The 16,032-nt window shown below is 38.3% G+C and overlaps 1 protein-coding gene across 2 annotated transcripts in view; it reads left to right on the top strand.

The window, feature by feature from the left end:
* LOC114503073 (zinc finger protein 709-like) overlaps nucleotides 1–13,125 on the top strand; it is a 35,876-nt gene extending 22,751 nt beyond the window's left edge. For both annotated transcript variants that reach the window (XM_028520455.2, XM_028520454.2), the window contains exons 2-4: nucleotides 6,472–6,601; nucleotides 10,499–10,571; nucleotides 10,840–13,125. In XM_028520455.2, coding sequence (XP_028376256.1) covers nucleotides 6,472–6,601; nucleotides 10,499–10,571; nucleotides 10,840–12,322 — 1,686 coding nt within the window. In that variant the 3' untranslated portion in view covers nucleotides 12,323–13,125. The remainder of the gene's footprint in view (nucleotides 1–6,471; nucleotides 6,602–10,498; nucleotides 10,572–10,839) is intronic.
* Nucleotides 13,126–16,032: the final 2,907 nt, after the last annotated feature.

Here is a 16,032-nt window from a genome sequence, read left to right as displayed (position 1 = left end):
CCTGAACTACTCACTTCTTACGATATCCCCAATTTGAAATAAACTGAAGAGACAAACTATGTCTCTCCCATTTTTGTTGCTAGAAAAAGAATTGAAAATTTTTATATTTTATGGTTTGCACTTATATACTTATTCATGTTTAAATAATTTAATCTGAGAAAAGTTAAAATTAAATTTAAAGCAGCAAAAATTAATTAAAAACAAACAGCCAAATGTGGTATATCTAAATTTCTCTATTTTAAATAAACAATGCATATGAAGGATTAAAAAGTCATATGTACTTTTTTGAAGTCTAGTCTTTTTTTAAGTATATATTATGATTATGCTATTACATTTGTCCCATTTTTTCCTCTCTTTTCCTCTGCCTTGTCCCCCACCACCAGCATTTCAACCCCCCCGCACCTTAGTTCATGTCCATGGGTCATACATATAAGTTCTTTGGCTTCTCCATTTTCTTTACTATCCTTAACTTACCCATGTCTATTTTGTACCTACCAATTATGCTTCTTATTCCCTGTACCTTTTCCCCCATTCTCCCCCTCCCTCTCCCCACTGAAAACCCTCCATGTGATCTCCATTTCTGTGATTCTGTTCCTGTTCTAGTTGTTTGCTTAGTTTTTTGTGGTTTTTTTATTTTGTTTTGTTTTTAGGTTCAGTTGTTGATAGTTGTAAGTTTGTTGTCATTTTACTGTTCATATTTTTGACCATCATCTTTTTCTTAGATAAGTCCCTGTAACATTTCATATAATAAGGGCTTGGTGATGATGAACTCCTTTAACTTGACCTTATCTGGGAAGCACTTTATCTGCCCTTTCATTGTAAACTTGCTAGATAAAGTAATCTTGGATGTAGGTCTTGCCTTTCATGATTTTAAATACTTCTTTCCAGCCCCTTCTTCCCTGTAAGGTTTCTTTCGCAATCAGCTGATAGTTTTACAAGAACTCCTTTGTAGCTAACTGTCTACTCTTCTCTTGCTGCTTTTAAGTTGCTCTCCTTATCTTTAATCTTGAGTAATGTAATTATGATGTGCCTTGGTATATGCTTCCTTGTCCAACTCCTTTGGGACTCTCTGAACCTCCTGGACTTCCTAGAAGTCTGTTGCCTTTGCCAGATTGGGGAAGTTCTCCTTCATTATTTTTTCAGAAAAGTTTTCAATTTCTTGCTCTTCCTCTCCTCCTTCTGGCACCCCTATGATTCAGATGTTGGAACGTTTAAAGTTGTACCCAAGGTTCCTAAGCCTCTCCTCATTTTTTGAATTCTTGTTTCTTCATTCTGTTCTGGTTGAATGTTAGTTTTGCCTTCTGCTCCAAACTGTTGATTTGAGTCCCACTTTCCTTTCCTTCACTGTTGATTGCCTATACATTTTCCTTTATTTTACTTTTCATAGCCTTCACTTTTTCTTCTGTTTTGTGACCATACTCAACCATTTCTGTAAGCATCCTGATTACCTTGTTTTGAGCTCTGCATCTGATAGGTTGGCTATCTCTTTATCACCTATTTCTATATTTGGAGTTTTGATCTTTTCCTTCATTTGGGCCATATTTCTTTTACTCAGCACACCTGTTATGTTGTAAGGGGCAGAACCTTAGATATTCGCTAGGGCGGGGCAACCCATGCAGTTGGATTGTGGCACTGTCTGTGGGGGAGGGGTCTGAGAGGGATCAGTGCCACTTGTTTGGCTCTCAGCAGGCTTTCAGTCACTTCCCCCGCTACCCACAAGCATTTGGGCCCTTCTGCTGCTGACTCCCAGGTGGGTGAGTTTGTGTACATTCTTGGACCCTGTGGGCCTCTCCACTGTACTCTCCTGTGAAGCTGGGAGTTTCTCCCACCACAACCCCCACAGGTTTTTACAGCCAGAGGTTTTGAGGCTTTCTTTTCCTGCACTGGAACCCTGGGTTGTGAGCGTGGTTTGTCTCTCTTCCCAGTTGTTACTCCCGGTTTGTTCACACACAAATGTGGGACAGCCCAGTCTGCCAGCCGCCCCCTCACCCACTCGCTCCTCCAGCCACCTCCATGCCAGGTGTCCTCTCCTCCCTGCCTGCCCGACTCCTCCCCTCCTACCAGTCTAAATGAATGTGTCCTCTTTAACTCCTTGGTTGTTAGACTTCCATACAGTTTGATTTTCTGGAGGTTCTGGTTATTTTTTATTTTTAAATTTGTTGTCCTTCTTTTGGATTTGCAAGGAGGCAAAGTATATCTACCTATACCATCATCTTGGCCAGAAATTCAGAAGTCTAGTCGTTTTTTAAGGTATGAAATGGTGAGACTTTGTTGAATATGACATGATTTTCTATGTAAACATCTGAAGGAATCCAAGATTACTCTTGGAATTCATAGAGTATAGTAAGTTTAATGTATGAATTAGGCACTTAGAGATTAATAATAACTAATAATAAATAGAATGATTATTACAATATACTATAATTAAACTTATGTGAATGGTTTCTCTCTTTCTGAAAATAATCTTCTTGCACTACACTTACCATTCCTGTGATGATGTGAGATGATACAGTGGCTACATGATGAAATGAAGTGAGGTGGATGATATGGGCATTACAATGTAGCATAAGGCTACTGTTGATCTCCTGATCTTTAATTCATTTTGAGTTAGTTTTTATGTATGGTGTAATATAGTAGTCCAGTTTCATTCTTTTGCATCTGGCGTCCAGTTTTCCTAACACTGTTGAAGAGCCTGTCCTTTCCCCCTTATATTCCTGGCTTTTTTGTCATAAATTAATTGACCATATAAGCATGGGTTTATTTCTGGACTATTCTCTTCCATTGATCTATATATCTGTTTTTATGCCAATGCCATGTTGTTTTAGTTCCCACAGCTTTGTAATATAGTTTGAAATCAGGAAGCATGATGCCTCCAGATTTGTTTTCTTTCTCAAGATTTCTTTAGCTATGCATATTTACCTGTGGTTCTGTACAGATTTTATGATTGTTCTATCTCTGTGGGACATGCCATTGGAATTTTGATAGGAATTGCACTGAATCTGTAGATTGCTTCATAGTATTGACATCTGAACAATATTGGTTTTTCTAATCCATGAGCATGGAGTGTCTTTCTATTTATTTGTGTCTTGAGTTTCTTTGGTCAATGTCTTGTATAGTTCAGTACACAGGTCTTTCATTTTCTTCATTACATTTATTCCAGGCTATTTTACTCATTTTGATGCAATTACAAGTAGATTTTTTTTCTTAATCTTCCTGTCTGATAGTTTGTTATTAGTGTCTATAATTAGTGTCTATAAATGTTACAGTTCTTTGCAGACTGATTTTTGTATCCTGAAGCTTTACTGAATTCACTTATTAGTTCTAAAAGTCTTTTTGTGGATTCTTCAGGGTTTTTCATATATATATATAATTGTTTTGTGCTTGTCTCAGCCTATCAATAACGAATGTTGTGGTTGTACCAGCCCTAGTGGTTCTTATTATTGCAAGATGCCCTTTGGGAATAACCACCAGAACACTTTGAAAAAATATAAGTCTCTTACTGATAGGCCCTGGAAATTATACAGCACACCTGCGGCCACATACCTCAGTAACAGATGAAGGGTCAGGGAGAACATACACAGACCTTGGGGTCCCTCTTTTTGTGGGGATCAAATGTGGAGGCCTAGGGTCTTGCAGGCTCTAGGGCTTTGGTGGATTCTAAACAAAAAAGTGACCATTTAAAGTTCAGGAAGAGGAAAAACAAATGGCTCCAATGATCAGTATTCAAAATCAACTAAGATTTCTAAAACAAGGGATCTTTAGTGGAAGGAGGTAGCCTGGCATTTTATCTAATTTTGCGTGGTTGGCAATGTGTTTATTCAAGATAGCCTGCTCTAAGTGGATAAGTTGTTGATATGGATTCCTCCGCAATCAAAGCTTTACATCTGGCACTTTCATTACAAAAAAAAAATTTAAGCTGTCAGGGCTTATACTACAGTAATATTATGCCATCTGCAAATAGTAACGGTTCTACTTCTTTCTAATTTGGATGCCTTTTATTTCTTCTTCTTGCCTGATTACTTTGGCTAAGAGTTCTAATACTATGCATTGGGCATCCCAAATCTTGTACAACTTCCCTTATAATTCCCTCAAAAACATATTTCCATACCTTATACTTTCTTTTACTGAAAACATATTTTTTCCTGCATTCAAGGTTGTTTCCCTTACTATTCCTAGTAGTTTCATATTACATATATGAAATTACTAGTAATTACATATATTGGAATTTCCACCCTTAAAAATCTCAGTTTCTAATGAAAATTAAGTAAGCTATTGTGAACTGTTAACATCAGCTTTTATCTTTAGATTGGCAAATTTATTCATGTATTTCATAATTTCAAGAAACATGTGCCCCTTTTAATTGTACAGTCTTTCACCCTGACTGGTGTGGCTCAGTGGGTTGACTGTCATCCTGCAAACCAAAAGATTGCCAGTTCGATTCCCAGTCAGGGCACATGCCAGTGCAGGCCAGGTCCCTGGTTGGGGGCTGTTAGAGGCAGCCAATCAATGTTTCTCTCACACATTGATGTTTTTCTCCCTCTCTTTCACCCTCCCTTCCCCTCTCTAAAAATAAATTTAAAAATAAATAAATAGTACAGTCTTTTAATGTGACATGTTTAGTAACAAGCCCAAATTTCTTTTAGTTTCTCTGTAATAAGAAGCCCAAAAGTATTTTCAGTATTTTATCTTACTTGAAAATGACCTAAATATTCAGTTAAATCCATTAGTTAATTTAGTTAGCAAAACTTCAAAGTTTCAAGTTAACAAAATATTTTAGGAAATTATTTTTAAATACATATAATTGTTGCTAAAAAGTTTCACCTAAAAACTTTTTGTCCATACGTACATCTTTTTATTTTACTTGTTCTCAATAATATGTTTAGATTACCCACAAAAAAATTTTATGAGATGTTAAAGTCATCCATCATTCTAAGTTGTTTTTGTTGGTAACTCTAAAGACTTGCCTGTTTTAATGAACTTTAATACCAAGTATTATTCCAGAGCCTGAAAAAATATTTGGCTTAGTTTAAGTTAATTAAACAGAGCTTTTTACAAATCAATTTTGTTAGTATATTCTGAAGGTAGACACACATCCACATATATAGTCAGATGCAACCAGAGATCTGATCATTTCATTTTTTAAAATTTCAGCCATGGGCCTTGGTATGGCTCAGTGGTTTGAACACTGGCCTGTGAACCAGAAGGTGTCTGTTCATTTCTCAGTCAGGGCACATGCCTGGGTTATGGTCCAGGCCCCCTATTGGGGCCATCCAGGAGGCAACTGATTGATGTATCTGACATGTCGATGCTTCTCTCCCTCTCTTTCTCCCTCCCTTCCCCTCTCTCTAAAAATAAATAAATAAATGAAAATTTTAAAACTTCAACCATGAGACAGGTAGAATAAGGCAAAAATTTCACTAATTTATTACAGTTGAAATAAATTTATTTGTTCAGATGACTAAGGCTTTTACCACTTTAAGATTTGTGTTTGTCCTTGGGAATTTTTAAATAAAGTTTTATAATTACAGGTAGCCCATCAAGCCATTGTGGACTTCAGTGAACTCCATTGCAATGTGCAGCTCTTAACCTGTTCTTCCAGGTCAGCAAGAGCCAGGGAACACTGTTAGGGTTTGACCAAAAGAGCTCTTCTAGCACCTTATTATCTCAGGATGTATGCTAAAAGCTGGTGTGAAGCAGCCCCGAGGTTCGTGTGTGTAGGATGTTTGTGGACGTCTAAGTTGTCTTGCTCTTTCAGCGTGCCGTATCATGCTGAGTTGTCTGAGCCCTAACTTCTGAATAACTTCCTAGTTCCATGAAACAGAACAAAGAATGGGAAAACTGAGTCTGTGATAAACATTACAAAAGTTAAAAATATTACTTCTTTACAAGAATATTTTCACTTAGTCAGCTGGATCTGGCTACTTTTAATGGCCTAGGATATTTCAGGCTGATATGGCAAGCTAATCCTTGTTACAAGTTGGATTTACACAGGCTGCCTGGACTCATATTTGGTGGTGGGAACAGAAGAAAAAGCTTCCAGTTTTTCACTGTTTTTTATTCATCAAAACTTGATGTAGATTTGATCCTGTACATATTGGAGTGCTGAGTAAGTAGTAGGCAATGAGGAGGTGAGTTTTTCTCACAAGGAAGTGATGTGCTTAAAATGATATTTGTTTCATTTGTGTAGAATTTCTGTCATTTCTCTAAGATGCTGTAGGCCCTGCCAGTAGAGAGCAATGACATTTAAAGTGATTACAGCAAAAATGCATAAATTGCATGTGCTGTAAAATTTGTGATGCTGTTAAATTTATGAGGAAGTAAGTGTGGACAGAGTAGGTTTCTATTGAGCAAAGCATAAAACAAATGTTCAGAGACCACAGAATCATATGTAACCTTCCTATAAATTGAATATAGATCTCCAGTGCTGTCAGACTCATGAATCCTACTATACACATATTTGCAATGTTTTAGGACTCAGTGGTGACCTTTGAAGATGTGGCTGTGAACTTCACCCTGGAGGAGTGGGCTTTACTAGATCCTTCACAGAAGAAACTCTATAGAAATGTGATGCGGGAAACCTATAGGAACCTGGCCTCAATAGGTAGGGATTATGACATTCTTACTTAATTTGTCAATTAGAGAACAAGCATTTTTTAATTACTGCTTTCACTGCATTCCAGAAGTTTTGATATGTTGTGTTGTCGTTCTCATTTGTCTCTATGTATCTTCTGAGCTCACCTTTTATTTCTTCTTTGACCCCATCATTTTTTAGTAGCATGTTGTTTAATCTCCACATATTTAGGTTTTCTCGCTTTGTGTTTGCAGTTGATTTCTAATTTCAAAGCATCATCATGGGAGGATATGTTGGTATAAGTTCAGTCTTCTTGAATTCATTGGGGCTAGTTTTGTGTCCCAATATATGGTCTATCCTTGAGAATTTTCCATGTACGCTACAGAAGAATGTATAATATGGTGGTGTCCTGGGATGAAGGCTCTGTAAATGTCAGTTATGTCCATGTGGTTTCCTGTGTCATTTAGGCCAGTATTTCTTTATTGATTTTCTGTTTGGATGATCTATCTAGAGCTGTCAAGGGAATAAAGTCTCCAACTGTTACTGTGTTTTGGTCTGTTTCTCCCTTCAATTCTATGGGTAGTTGCTTTATATATTTCATTGCTCCCTGATTGGGTACACATATGCTAAGAAGAAGTGTTATATCTTCTTGATGTAGTGTCCCCTTTATTATTTTAAAATGCCATTCTTTGTCTCTTGTTTCTTTTGTTATCTTGAAGTCTATTTTGTCAGGTGTAGGTATGGCTACACCTGCTTTTCTGTGGATGTTATTGGCTTGAAGAATATTTTTTCCACCCTTTCACTTTGAATCTGCCTTTGTCTCTGCAGCTTAGATGTGTCTCTTGGAGGCAGCATATGGTTGGGTTTCATTTTTTAATCCAGTCTGCTATTCTGTGCCTCTTTATTGGTGAATCCAGTCCATTAACATTTAGGGTAATTATTTATTATATGTGGATTTCCTACAACCATTTAATGTAGCTTTTGGGTTCTGATAACTCTGTTTCCCCATTGGTTCTCCTCCTTTGTGTTTCTATTTGTTGTTTTTGTTTGGTGGTATTCTATACTTTTCCCCTCCATTTCCTCTTTTTTTAAGTTACATATCTGTTTTGGGGTTTTTGTGTTTGATTCCCATTTGGTTTATATAAAAGAAAGTTCCATATATATGCATCTACTAGTCCTCTTTCTTCTGAATGCATCTAATCTCTGTCGGCCTTACTAAATTCCGACCTTTACCCATTCCCCCTTTATGTTTTTGTCGTCACAAATAATGCCTATTTATGCTGTGAGTTTACTTCCAACTTGCAGTAGCTATTGCCTTCATCTTCTTTTATTAAAATCCTCACGTAAGGTTATGCTTATAGATTTCAGAGAGAGAGAGAGAGACAAACATTGATCATTTGCCTCTAGTATGCACCCTGACTGGGAATTGAACAAGCAACCTAGGTATGTGCCCTGACCAGGGATTGAACCTCCAACTTTTTGGTGTACGGGACAATGCTCCAACCAACTGAGCCACCCAACCAGGGCTCTTCCTCTTTTTTAATGTCATACCTCCTTTAACCTTTATGTGATATTTAAGTGTATAGTACCCTATTCTAAAAAAGGGTTATAACAGGCAGGCAGGGTCTGACTGTTAGTGATCTTACTTGTAGGTTTGGGACCTTTTGTTCCTTATTTCATGTAGAATAACCCCCTTGAGTATTTCCTGCAATGGAGGTCCTCGAAGTCTTTATTTCTCCTTTGTATCTAAAGGATAACTTTGCTGAATATGTTATTCTTGGCTGGCATTTCTCTCTTTCAGTAATTTAAATATTTGATTCCACTCTCTCCTAGCTTGCAGGGTTTCTGCTGAAACTCCAATGATAATCTAATGGGCTTTTCTTTATAGGTTACTGTCTTCTTTTCCCTGGCTGCCTTAAGAATTCTTCGTTGTTAATTTTTTTTCTTTGTTGTTAATTTTTAACAGTTTTACTACAATGCACATCGGAGGAAGTCTTTTTGAATTGAGGTAATTTGGTGTTCTGTTTGCTTCTTGGATTCAAGTATCTAGCTCTTTCCCATAGGTTTGGGAAGTTCTCATTGATTATTTTTCTGACTAGGCTTTTCGTTCCCTTCTCCTTCTCTTCTGGTATGACTATTATTTCCATATTGCTCTTTCTGAGGGAGTCATATAGTTCTTGTAGAGTGCTTTAATTTTTTTAAGTCTCTCTCTTTTCTCTGTGCCATTTCTAAGTTTCTGTCTTACATATCACTAATTCTTTCCCCATCTGGTCAGCTCTATTTCCTAAATTCACTGGGTTTTTTTTTTTTAAGATTTTATTTATTTATTTTCAGAGAAAGGGAAAGTGAAGGGAGAGAAAGAGGGAGTGAAACATCAGTGTGTGAGAGAAACACAGATTAGTTGCCTCTCACACACCACCAACCGGGGACCTGGCCCGCAACCCAGGCGTGTGCCCTGCCTGGGAATCGAACCAGCAACCTTTTGTATTGGAAGCAGGCCAGTTCTCAATCCACTGAGGCACACCAGCCAGGGCCTCACTGGTTCTTTATCTCTTTTATTGAATTCTTCATCTCCAGAATTTCTATTTGATTCTTTTTTAAAATTTCAATCTCTTTGGTAATATACCTTTTTTGTTCACTGATATTATTTCTGAGTTAATTAAACTGCCTGTGTTTTTTTGTAACTTGTTAAGTTTTTTTCAGAATTGCAATCTTGAATGCTCTGTCATTTAAATCACATTTCCATGCCTTTAAGTTTATTTTCTGAGGATTTTTTATTTTCTTTCTGAGCTGCCTTGTAACCTGGGTTATTCATGGCATTTGATGGATTCCGTCTCTGTCTAGGCATGTATGTATGAGTGGCACTCCTCTAGTAGATTGATAAGAAGCATTTCTATTGTTTTCTAGTAGGTGACACTGAAGCACAAGTTTTTTAGATCTCTGGCATTGCTCCAGCTTTTAACAGTTCTTCAGAGTGGTGGAAAATGTGTTCCCTGGGAAGGTGGGCTTTCCCCTGTGTCCACCTCATTTTAGGAACTAACCCTGCAGAGAAATGTAATGAAATTTCAGTGCTGTCCTCTGCAGCCCAACACTAAGGCAATGCAGCTGTGATGAGTGGGGGTAGGGTGAGCTGGGGGAAGCTGGCTGCTGCCTTGGTTGCTTTGCTGTCCCAGTAATGGTGACTGGCAGATCTTAGCAGCTTCCCCTCTGTATTTCCACCTAACCCTGGGATTAGTTGCAAAAGAAAATGTTTCTGTAGTACCAGTTCTCAGTTTTACAGATAATGTGCTCTGCAACCAAACACTCACTGCTACAGCTACTTCTGGGCCTGTTGCTAGCTCCTGGAGGATGAAGGGAGGGTGAGGGCAGGCAGCCAGGCTCTGTGGCTTTGTCTCTATGGAATGCCAATTGCCAGACAACTGTGGCTGTACCTCTGTGCTTCATCCTTGCCCAGGTCACTGAGTTCACCTGCAGCATGTACTGCCCACTCCTGCAGGATTCTCACTGAATCTCTTTGGTCCTCCCTGCTGAAGGGAATACTATTGACCATCTGATTCCTGTCCTCTCCAGGCTGTGAGCTCTGGGCTTCATCCCTGGCACCATCTCAGCTCTTCTCCCTTCCAACCCCCTCAGTTTGCTCCCACTTGCCCACCTTCATATGTTTCATTACTTGGTCTCATCAACATGTCCATGCAGTGAGCAGGGAATCCTTTCTTGAATTATAGCTGTTCAAATTGTTGAAACTTCAAGGGGACCTCTCATGTCACCATTCCTCTGACGGAGATCAAATATTTCTTGCACATCAATATTGTTTCAACATGTGGAAAAATATATTAGTAAATAAACTAAGCATTATTACAACTCATCATGTACCTAGGATCTAATCATTTTTCTCCAATATATAATAATGTGGAATTGTTTTTCTAGGTCTGCATTTAGGGGAAAAATGGGAAGATCGTAACATTGAAAATCAGTACAAAACCCAAGGAGAAAAACTAAGGTGAGTTACTCAATAGACAGCAATGTTCCACATGAGGATTCTAGAATGTCATGATTTTTTTTAAATGAGCAAATAAAACAACTCCTAATTCAAATTTACTTACCTTTAACCTCATATACTAATATCACTGTTTTCATGATAGCTATGCTCAAGTCCTGGGTCAGAAAACCTTCACTTTTTTGTAAATTATAAAAATACGATTCCAGTACAATATTAATAGGAAATTAACAAAGAAATCATTAATAATGTGTTTTTCATTTTCTTACAGAGGTCATATAGTAGAAAAACTCTATGAAATCCAAGAAGGTAATCAGTGTGGAGAAACCATCAGCCAGATTCTAAATTTTAATCTGAACGAGCACCTTTCTTTTGTAGTAAAACCATTTAAATGTAATGTGTGTGGAAAAGTCTTTGTGCGTCCTTCATCCTTTAATAGGCACATCCGATCTCACACTGGACACAAACCTTATGAATATCATGAATACGAGGAGAAACCATATAAATGTAAGGAATGTGGGAAAGCCTTCAGTTACCACAAATCTGTTTATAGACACGAAAGGACTCACACTGGAGAGAAGCCCTATGAATGCAATGAGTGTGGGAAAGCCTTCACATGGCTCACAACCTTTCGAAGACACATGATAACACACACTGGAGATGCTCCTTATAAGTGTAAGGAATGTGGGAAAGCCTTCAGTTGTTCCACCTCATTTCGAGCTCATGAAAGAACTCACACTGGAGAGAAACCCTATGAATGTAAACAGTGTGGAAAATCTCTGAGATCTCCTCTAGGTTTGCGAATACATGAACGAAATCACACTGGAGAAAAACCATATGAATGTAAACTGTGTGGTAAAGCTCTCAGTTGTCCCAGTTCTTTTCGAAGACATGAAAGGACTCACACTGCAGATAAACAATATGAATGTAAACAGTGTGACAAAACCTTCAGTTCTCCTCTAGGTTTACGAATACATGAAAGAATTCACACTGGAGAGAAGCCCTATGAATGTAAGGAATGCGGTAAAGCCTTCATTTCTCTCTCAAGCATTCGAACACACATGATAACACACACAGGAGATGGACCTTATAAATGTAAGCAATGTGGCAAAGCCCTCAGTTGTCCCAGTTCTTTTCGATCACATGAAAGGACTCACACTGGAGAAAAGCCATATGAATGTAAACAGTGTGGTAAAACCTTCAGCTGGCCCAGTTCCTTTCGAATACATGAAAGAACCCACACTGGAGAGAAACCCTACGAATGTACAGAATGTGGGAAAACCTTCATTTATCGCACAACCTTTCAAGGACACATGAGAAAGCACACCGGAGAGAAACCCTATAAATGTAAAGAATGTGGGAAAGCCTTCATTTCTCCCTCGAGTGTTCGAACACACATGATAGTGCACACGGGAGATGGGCCTTATAAGTGTAAGGAGTGTGGGAAAGCCTTCAATTTTCCCAGTTCATTTCGAATACATGAAAGAACTCACACTGGAGAGAAGCCCTATGAATGTAAACAGTGTGGTAGAGCCTTCAGTTGTTACACATCCTTTCGTACACATGAAAATACTCACACTGGAGAGAAGCCCTTCGAGTGTAAAGAATGTGGGAAGGCCTTCACTTACCGTACTACCTTTCGAGGGCACGTGAGAATGCACACTGGCGAGAAACCATACAAATGTAAAGAATGCGGGAAAGCCTTTAGTCGTCCCAGTTCCTTCAGGAGGCATGAAAGGACTCATACTGCATAAAAACATCTTGAATGTAAGCAGTGTGGAAAAGACATCAACTGGCCTTCATCCTTACATGTGAAAACTCCCACTGAAATGAAACCCTATGAATATAAATAATATGAGAAAGCCTGATACAAATTAATCCATGTTAATGTTCCAGAAAACTATAATATGAAAGAACCATTATAAAAGTTATAAATATATTCTCTTTATCAGTGCCTCATTTTTAAGTGGACCTCTGAACTGTGGATGTTTACTACTTCCAAAAATGAACATTGAGGCAATACTGTGTAAGCAACACTACATAAGATTAATAGGTATTTTCTTTTTAGCTCAGTTACTAACATTTTCTCTTTCCATTTTGAAGACCGATCTATAGGTAAATTGAAGTGAACAGGTAGGTTTAATTTTTATGTTTCCATTGTTTGTAAATAAGGAGCTGTCAATAAATAAATAAATGCTATTTTGATATTTGTTGGGATTTCCCTACTGGCCTCCTGGCCAAGTAATGTATATCCCTTGACCATTGTACGGGGTCTAGCAGAAGTAAGGCTTTCCTGAGTGTGGTTGGTAGGGTACATGAATGTCTCACACAAGATGGACAGCAATTTGACCACGTCACCTAAAATGTCATATGGTGTGCCTGAGTGTGATACTGTTATGTTACAAAATTATATGTTTATGATTTTGTAATAAAAAGGGAGCATTATTTGTGTCACACCCTGTGTAGTCCATTGTATGAGAAAATCTACTTTTTTGTTTTGGCAAGAAGACCCTTATTCCATTTTTCTTGCTAATAAAATATGGCATAAATTTGTAAATATTGCAGGTTTTGTCGTAGAGTCCGATGGAATAATGGTATTCAGGGTTTATGGGTGCCGACCTACTGCACAGTTGAAAATCCGAGTATAACTACAGTCAGCCCTCTGCATGCACAGATTCCCAGCTGCAGAGCTGATGCGTGGACTGTGTAGGTCACTTGAAAAAGTTCCGTGAATAAGTGGATCTGCACATTTCAAACCCATGTTGTTCAAGGGTTAACTGTATTTACATCTTTGGCTGTTTACTCATTGTCATTCCTTCATGCTAGGCCTTGAATAATAGACTACATTAGGATAGACCTGTTACTGAACAATAAAATGTAGAATTGGAGATGGCTCTCCTAAAACTGTGTTTTGTCACCTGGGTAACATGACATTTTCTAGGATCTGGTTTTTTGTTTTTGTTTTTGTGGTTCCATGTTAGAATTAACCAAAAGCCTCACTTGGGTGAGATTTGGAATACAGAAGTACAGGAGGCAGGTTTAGGACCCACCATACAGGCAGGGAGACAGATGCGCAGGAGCTTCAGGGACACCTGCCTCCAGCCTATTTTTCTGACTTCTTGGTCTGCCAATAACCAAAACCGCAATCAAGTGCAGAACTCCCATTTTCTCGGAGATGTAGGTTTCCACAGATGTCTTCCTAAGGTCTACATGAAAATCCATTGTTTCAATTTTCCTGTAATCATTTGTGTGTCCACCAGGCAACTAATTTGACTTTTCATAGTTTGGAGTATTCTGATGTTTGGACTTCCATCATCTCTAAAGTGTATTCATATGAGGTCTTATCACCTCGTTCAGGTGATACTGCTAGTGACCACGTGTTCCTGATTCCACTCTGACAGCTGCAGTGGTTCGGTCCGAAAGAACCACGCTAGCATTTGTTCCTCTGCTGCCCTGTGCAGTACTTTTTCCAACTCATTCCATCCCTGTGAGAAAAAGCACCTTTCTCATATCAGGCAAATTATGGATGTTTCCCTTTGCTCACAGCTGTACATTAGTCTGCAGTACATTTTCAGTTGTGTGTTTGTCATTAAAAACTGCTTTTTTGCCCTGGCTGGCATAGCTCATTGGATTGAGTGCAGGCTGTGAACCAAAGCACCTCAGGTTCGATTCCCAGTCAGAGCATATGCCTGGGTTGCAGGCCATGGCCCCCACAGCAACTGCACATTGATGTTTCTCTCTCTCTCTCTCTCTCTCCCTCCCTTCCCTCTCTAAAAGTAAACATAAAATCTTTTTTTAAAAAACTGCTTTTTTGTCAAACAGAATATTTTGTAAGTTCTTAGAAATATTTAATTAACTGTTTATACAGTTTGCATATAACAACTGTGATTTTCATTTCCTTGGCACATAGCATATTAAAATATCCCATTGTAATTATGGATTTTTAGATCAGCTTTGTACTTGTCCAGTTAATAGTCCTATATTCTCATTCAGTATTATCTTGTCTATACATGTTTCATTATTTTTTCCTTAGGTAAATTATATATTTTTTATCCTTTTATAGTTATAGTTTTTGCCTTAAAACTAATTTTTCATTCATTTGTTTTGTCAGCACTGTCCTGTCAAAACCCACCAGGACCACACCAGCAGTCAACAAGAAGTGGTATATATTTTACTGTTAAGAATGACTGAAGCCCTGTCTGGTGTGGCTCAGTTGGGCATCATCCCTCAGAGCGAAAGGTTGCCAGTTTGATTCCTGATTGGGGCACATGCCTGGGTTGCAGGTGCAGTCAGTCCCCAGGTGGGGCATGTATGAGGGGCAACAGGTCAATGTTTCTCTCTCACCCTGATGTTTCTGTCCCTTGTTCTCCCTCCCTTCCCTTCTCTCTAAAAATAAATAAAATCTTTAAATAAATAAATAAATAAATAAATAAATATATATATATATATATATATATATATGAGTCCTGGCTGGTATGGCTCAGTGGATTGAGTGCCGGACTGTAAAGCAAAGGGTCGCTGGTTCAATTCCCAGTCAGGACACATGCCTGGGTTGCAAGCCAGATCCCTAGTGTGGGGTGCATGAAAGGCAAACACACATTGATGTTTCTCTCCCTCTCTTTCTCCCTCCCTTCCCCTCTCTAAAAAATAAATAAAATCTTTAAAAGTAATTTTAAAAAGAATGAAAACCCTAAATGACTGGATTTGTCATTAAGAGGGTGCTCAAAGTGACATTCATGATTTGGGCTTTTAACAAACAGGTGATTTGATTGCTATTCAAGGAAACAACATTTCTGGAAGTATGGGATGCTGTGAGGAAGTGAACTTAATTCTCTCCTTGACAACCATAACCACTGTTTTCTAAAAGGCAAAAACTGTAGTAGAGGTATAAAGAAGCTCTAGTCAGTCATTGTATTAGGTGGGGAATTTTGGTCATTGCTATGCCTTTGAAATGGTTCTCCTAGCAATCTTACTAATTTTAGCAAGATTACAAAATACCCTTATTTTTGTCTTGATTCATCATGATCACCAAATAGCTTTGCTGATGGAGGTGTTTGACATTTTTCTCTTTAATACCATAAGAGCATGCAGGGCCAGCTCCCAGTCCACTGGGACAGCTTTTGTCTATTCATTATCCAAGTACTGGTATATTATTTCCTGTGGGTATTGGGTGGACACTATTTATTATAAAGTACTGCAGTAAAAATATATAAATTTCTGTTAGTAAAGTACATAAAACCTTTGTTGTCTCCTTTATGTCTCAGATGAGACCTGTACGTCAAGGTAAATTGTGTGAGAACACAAGCCTATCAAGGGGGGAAGACAGGACCACTATTGTAGTCGAACCTTCTTGCTCACATACCGTACTCTTGATTGTAATTTTTCAACGTGCCTCATCTACCAGACACTGTAGATTCAAAACATACCCAGTTTAGCACAAATAATCCAGGCCCTGTAGGACTTG

This window comes from Phyllostomus discolor, chromosome 8 (assembly GCF_004126475.2).
Source record: "Phyllostomus discolor isolate MPI-MPIP mPhyDis1 chromosome 8, mPhyDis1.pri.v3, whole genome shotgun sequence".
Classification (NCBI taxonomy): domain Eukaryota; kingdom Metazoa; phylum Chordata; class Mammalia; order Chiroptera; family Phyllostomidae; genus Phyllostomus; species Phyllostomus discolor.
This window is presented reverse-complemented; position numbering and strand designations above follow the sequence as displayed.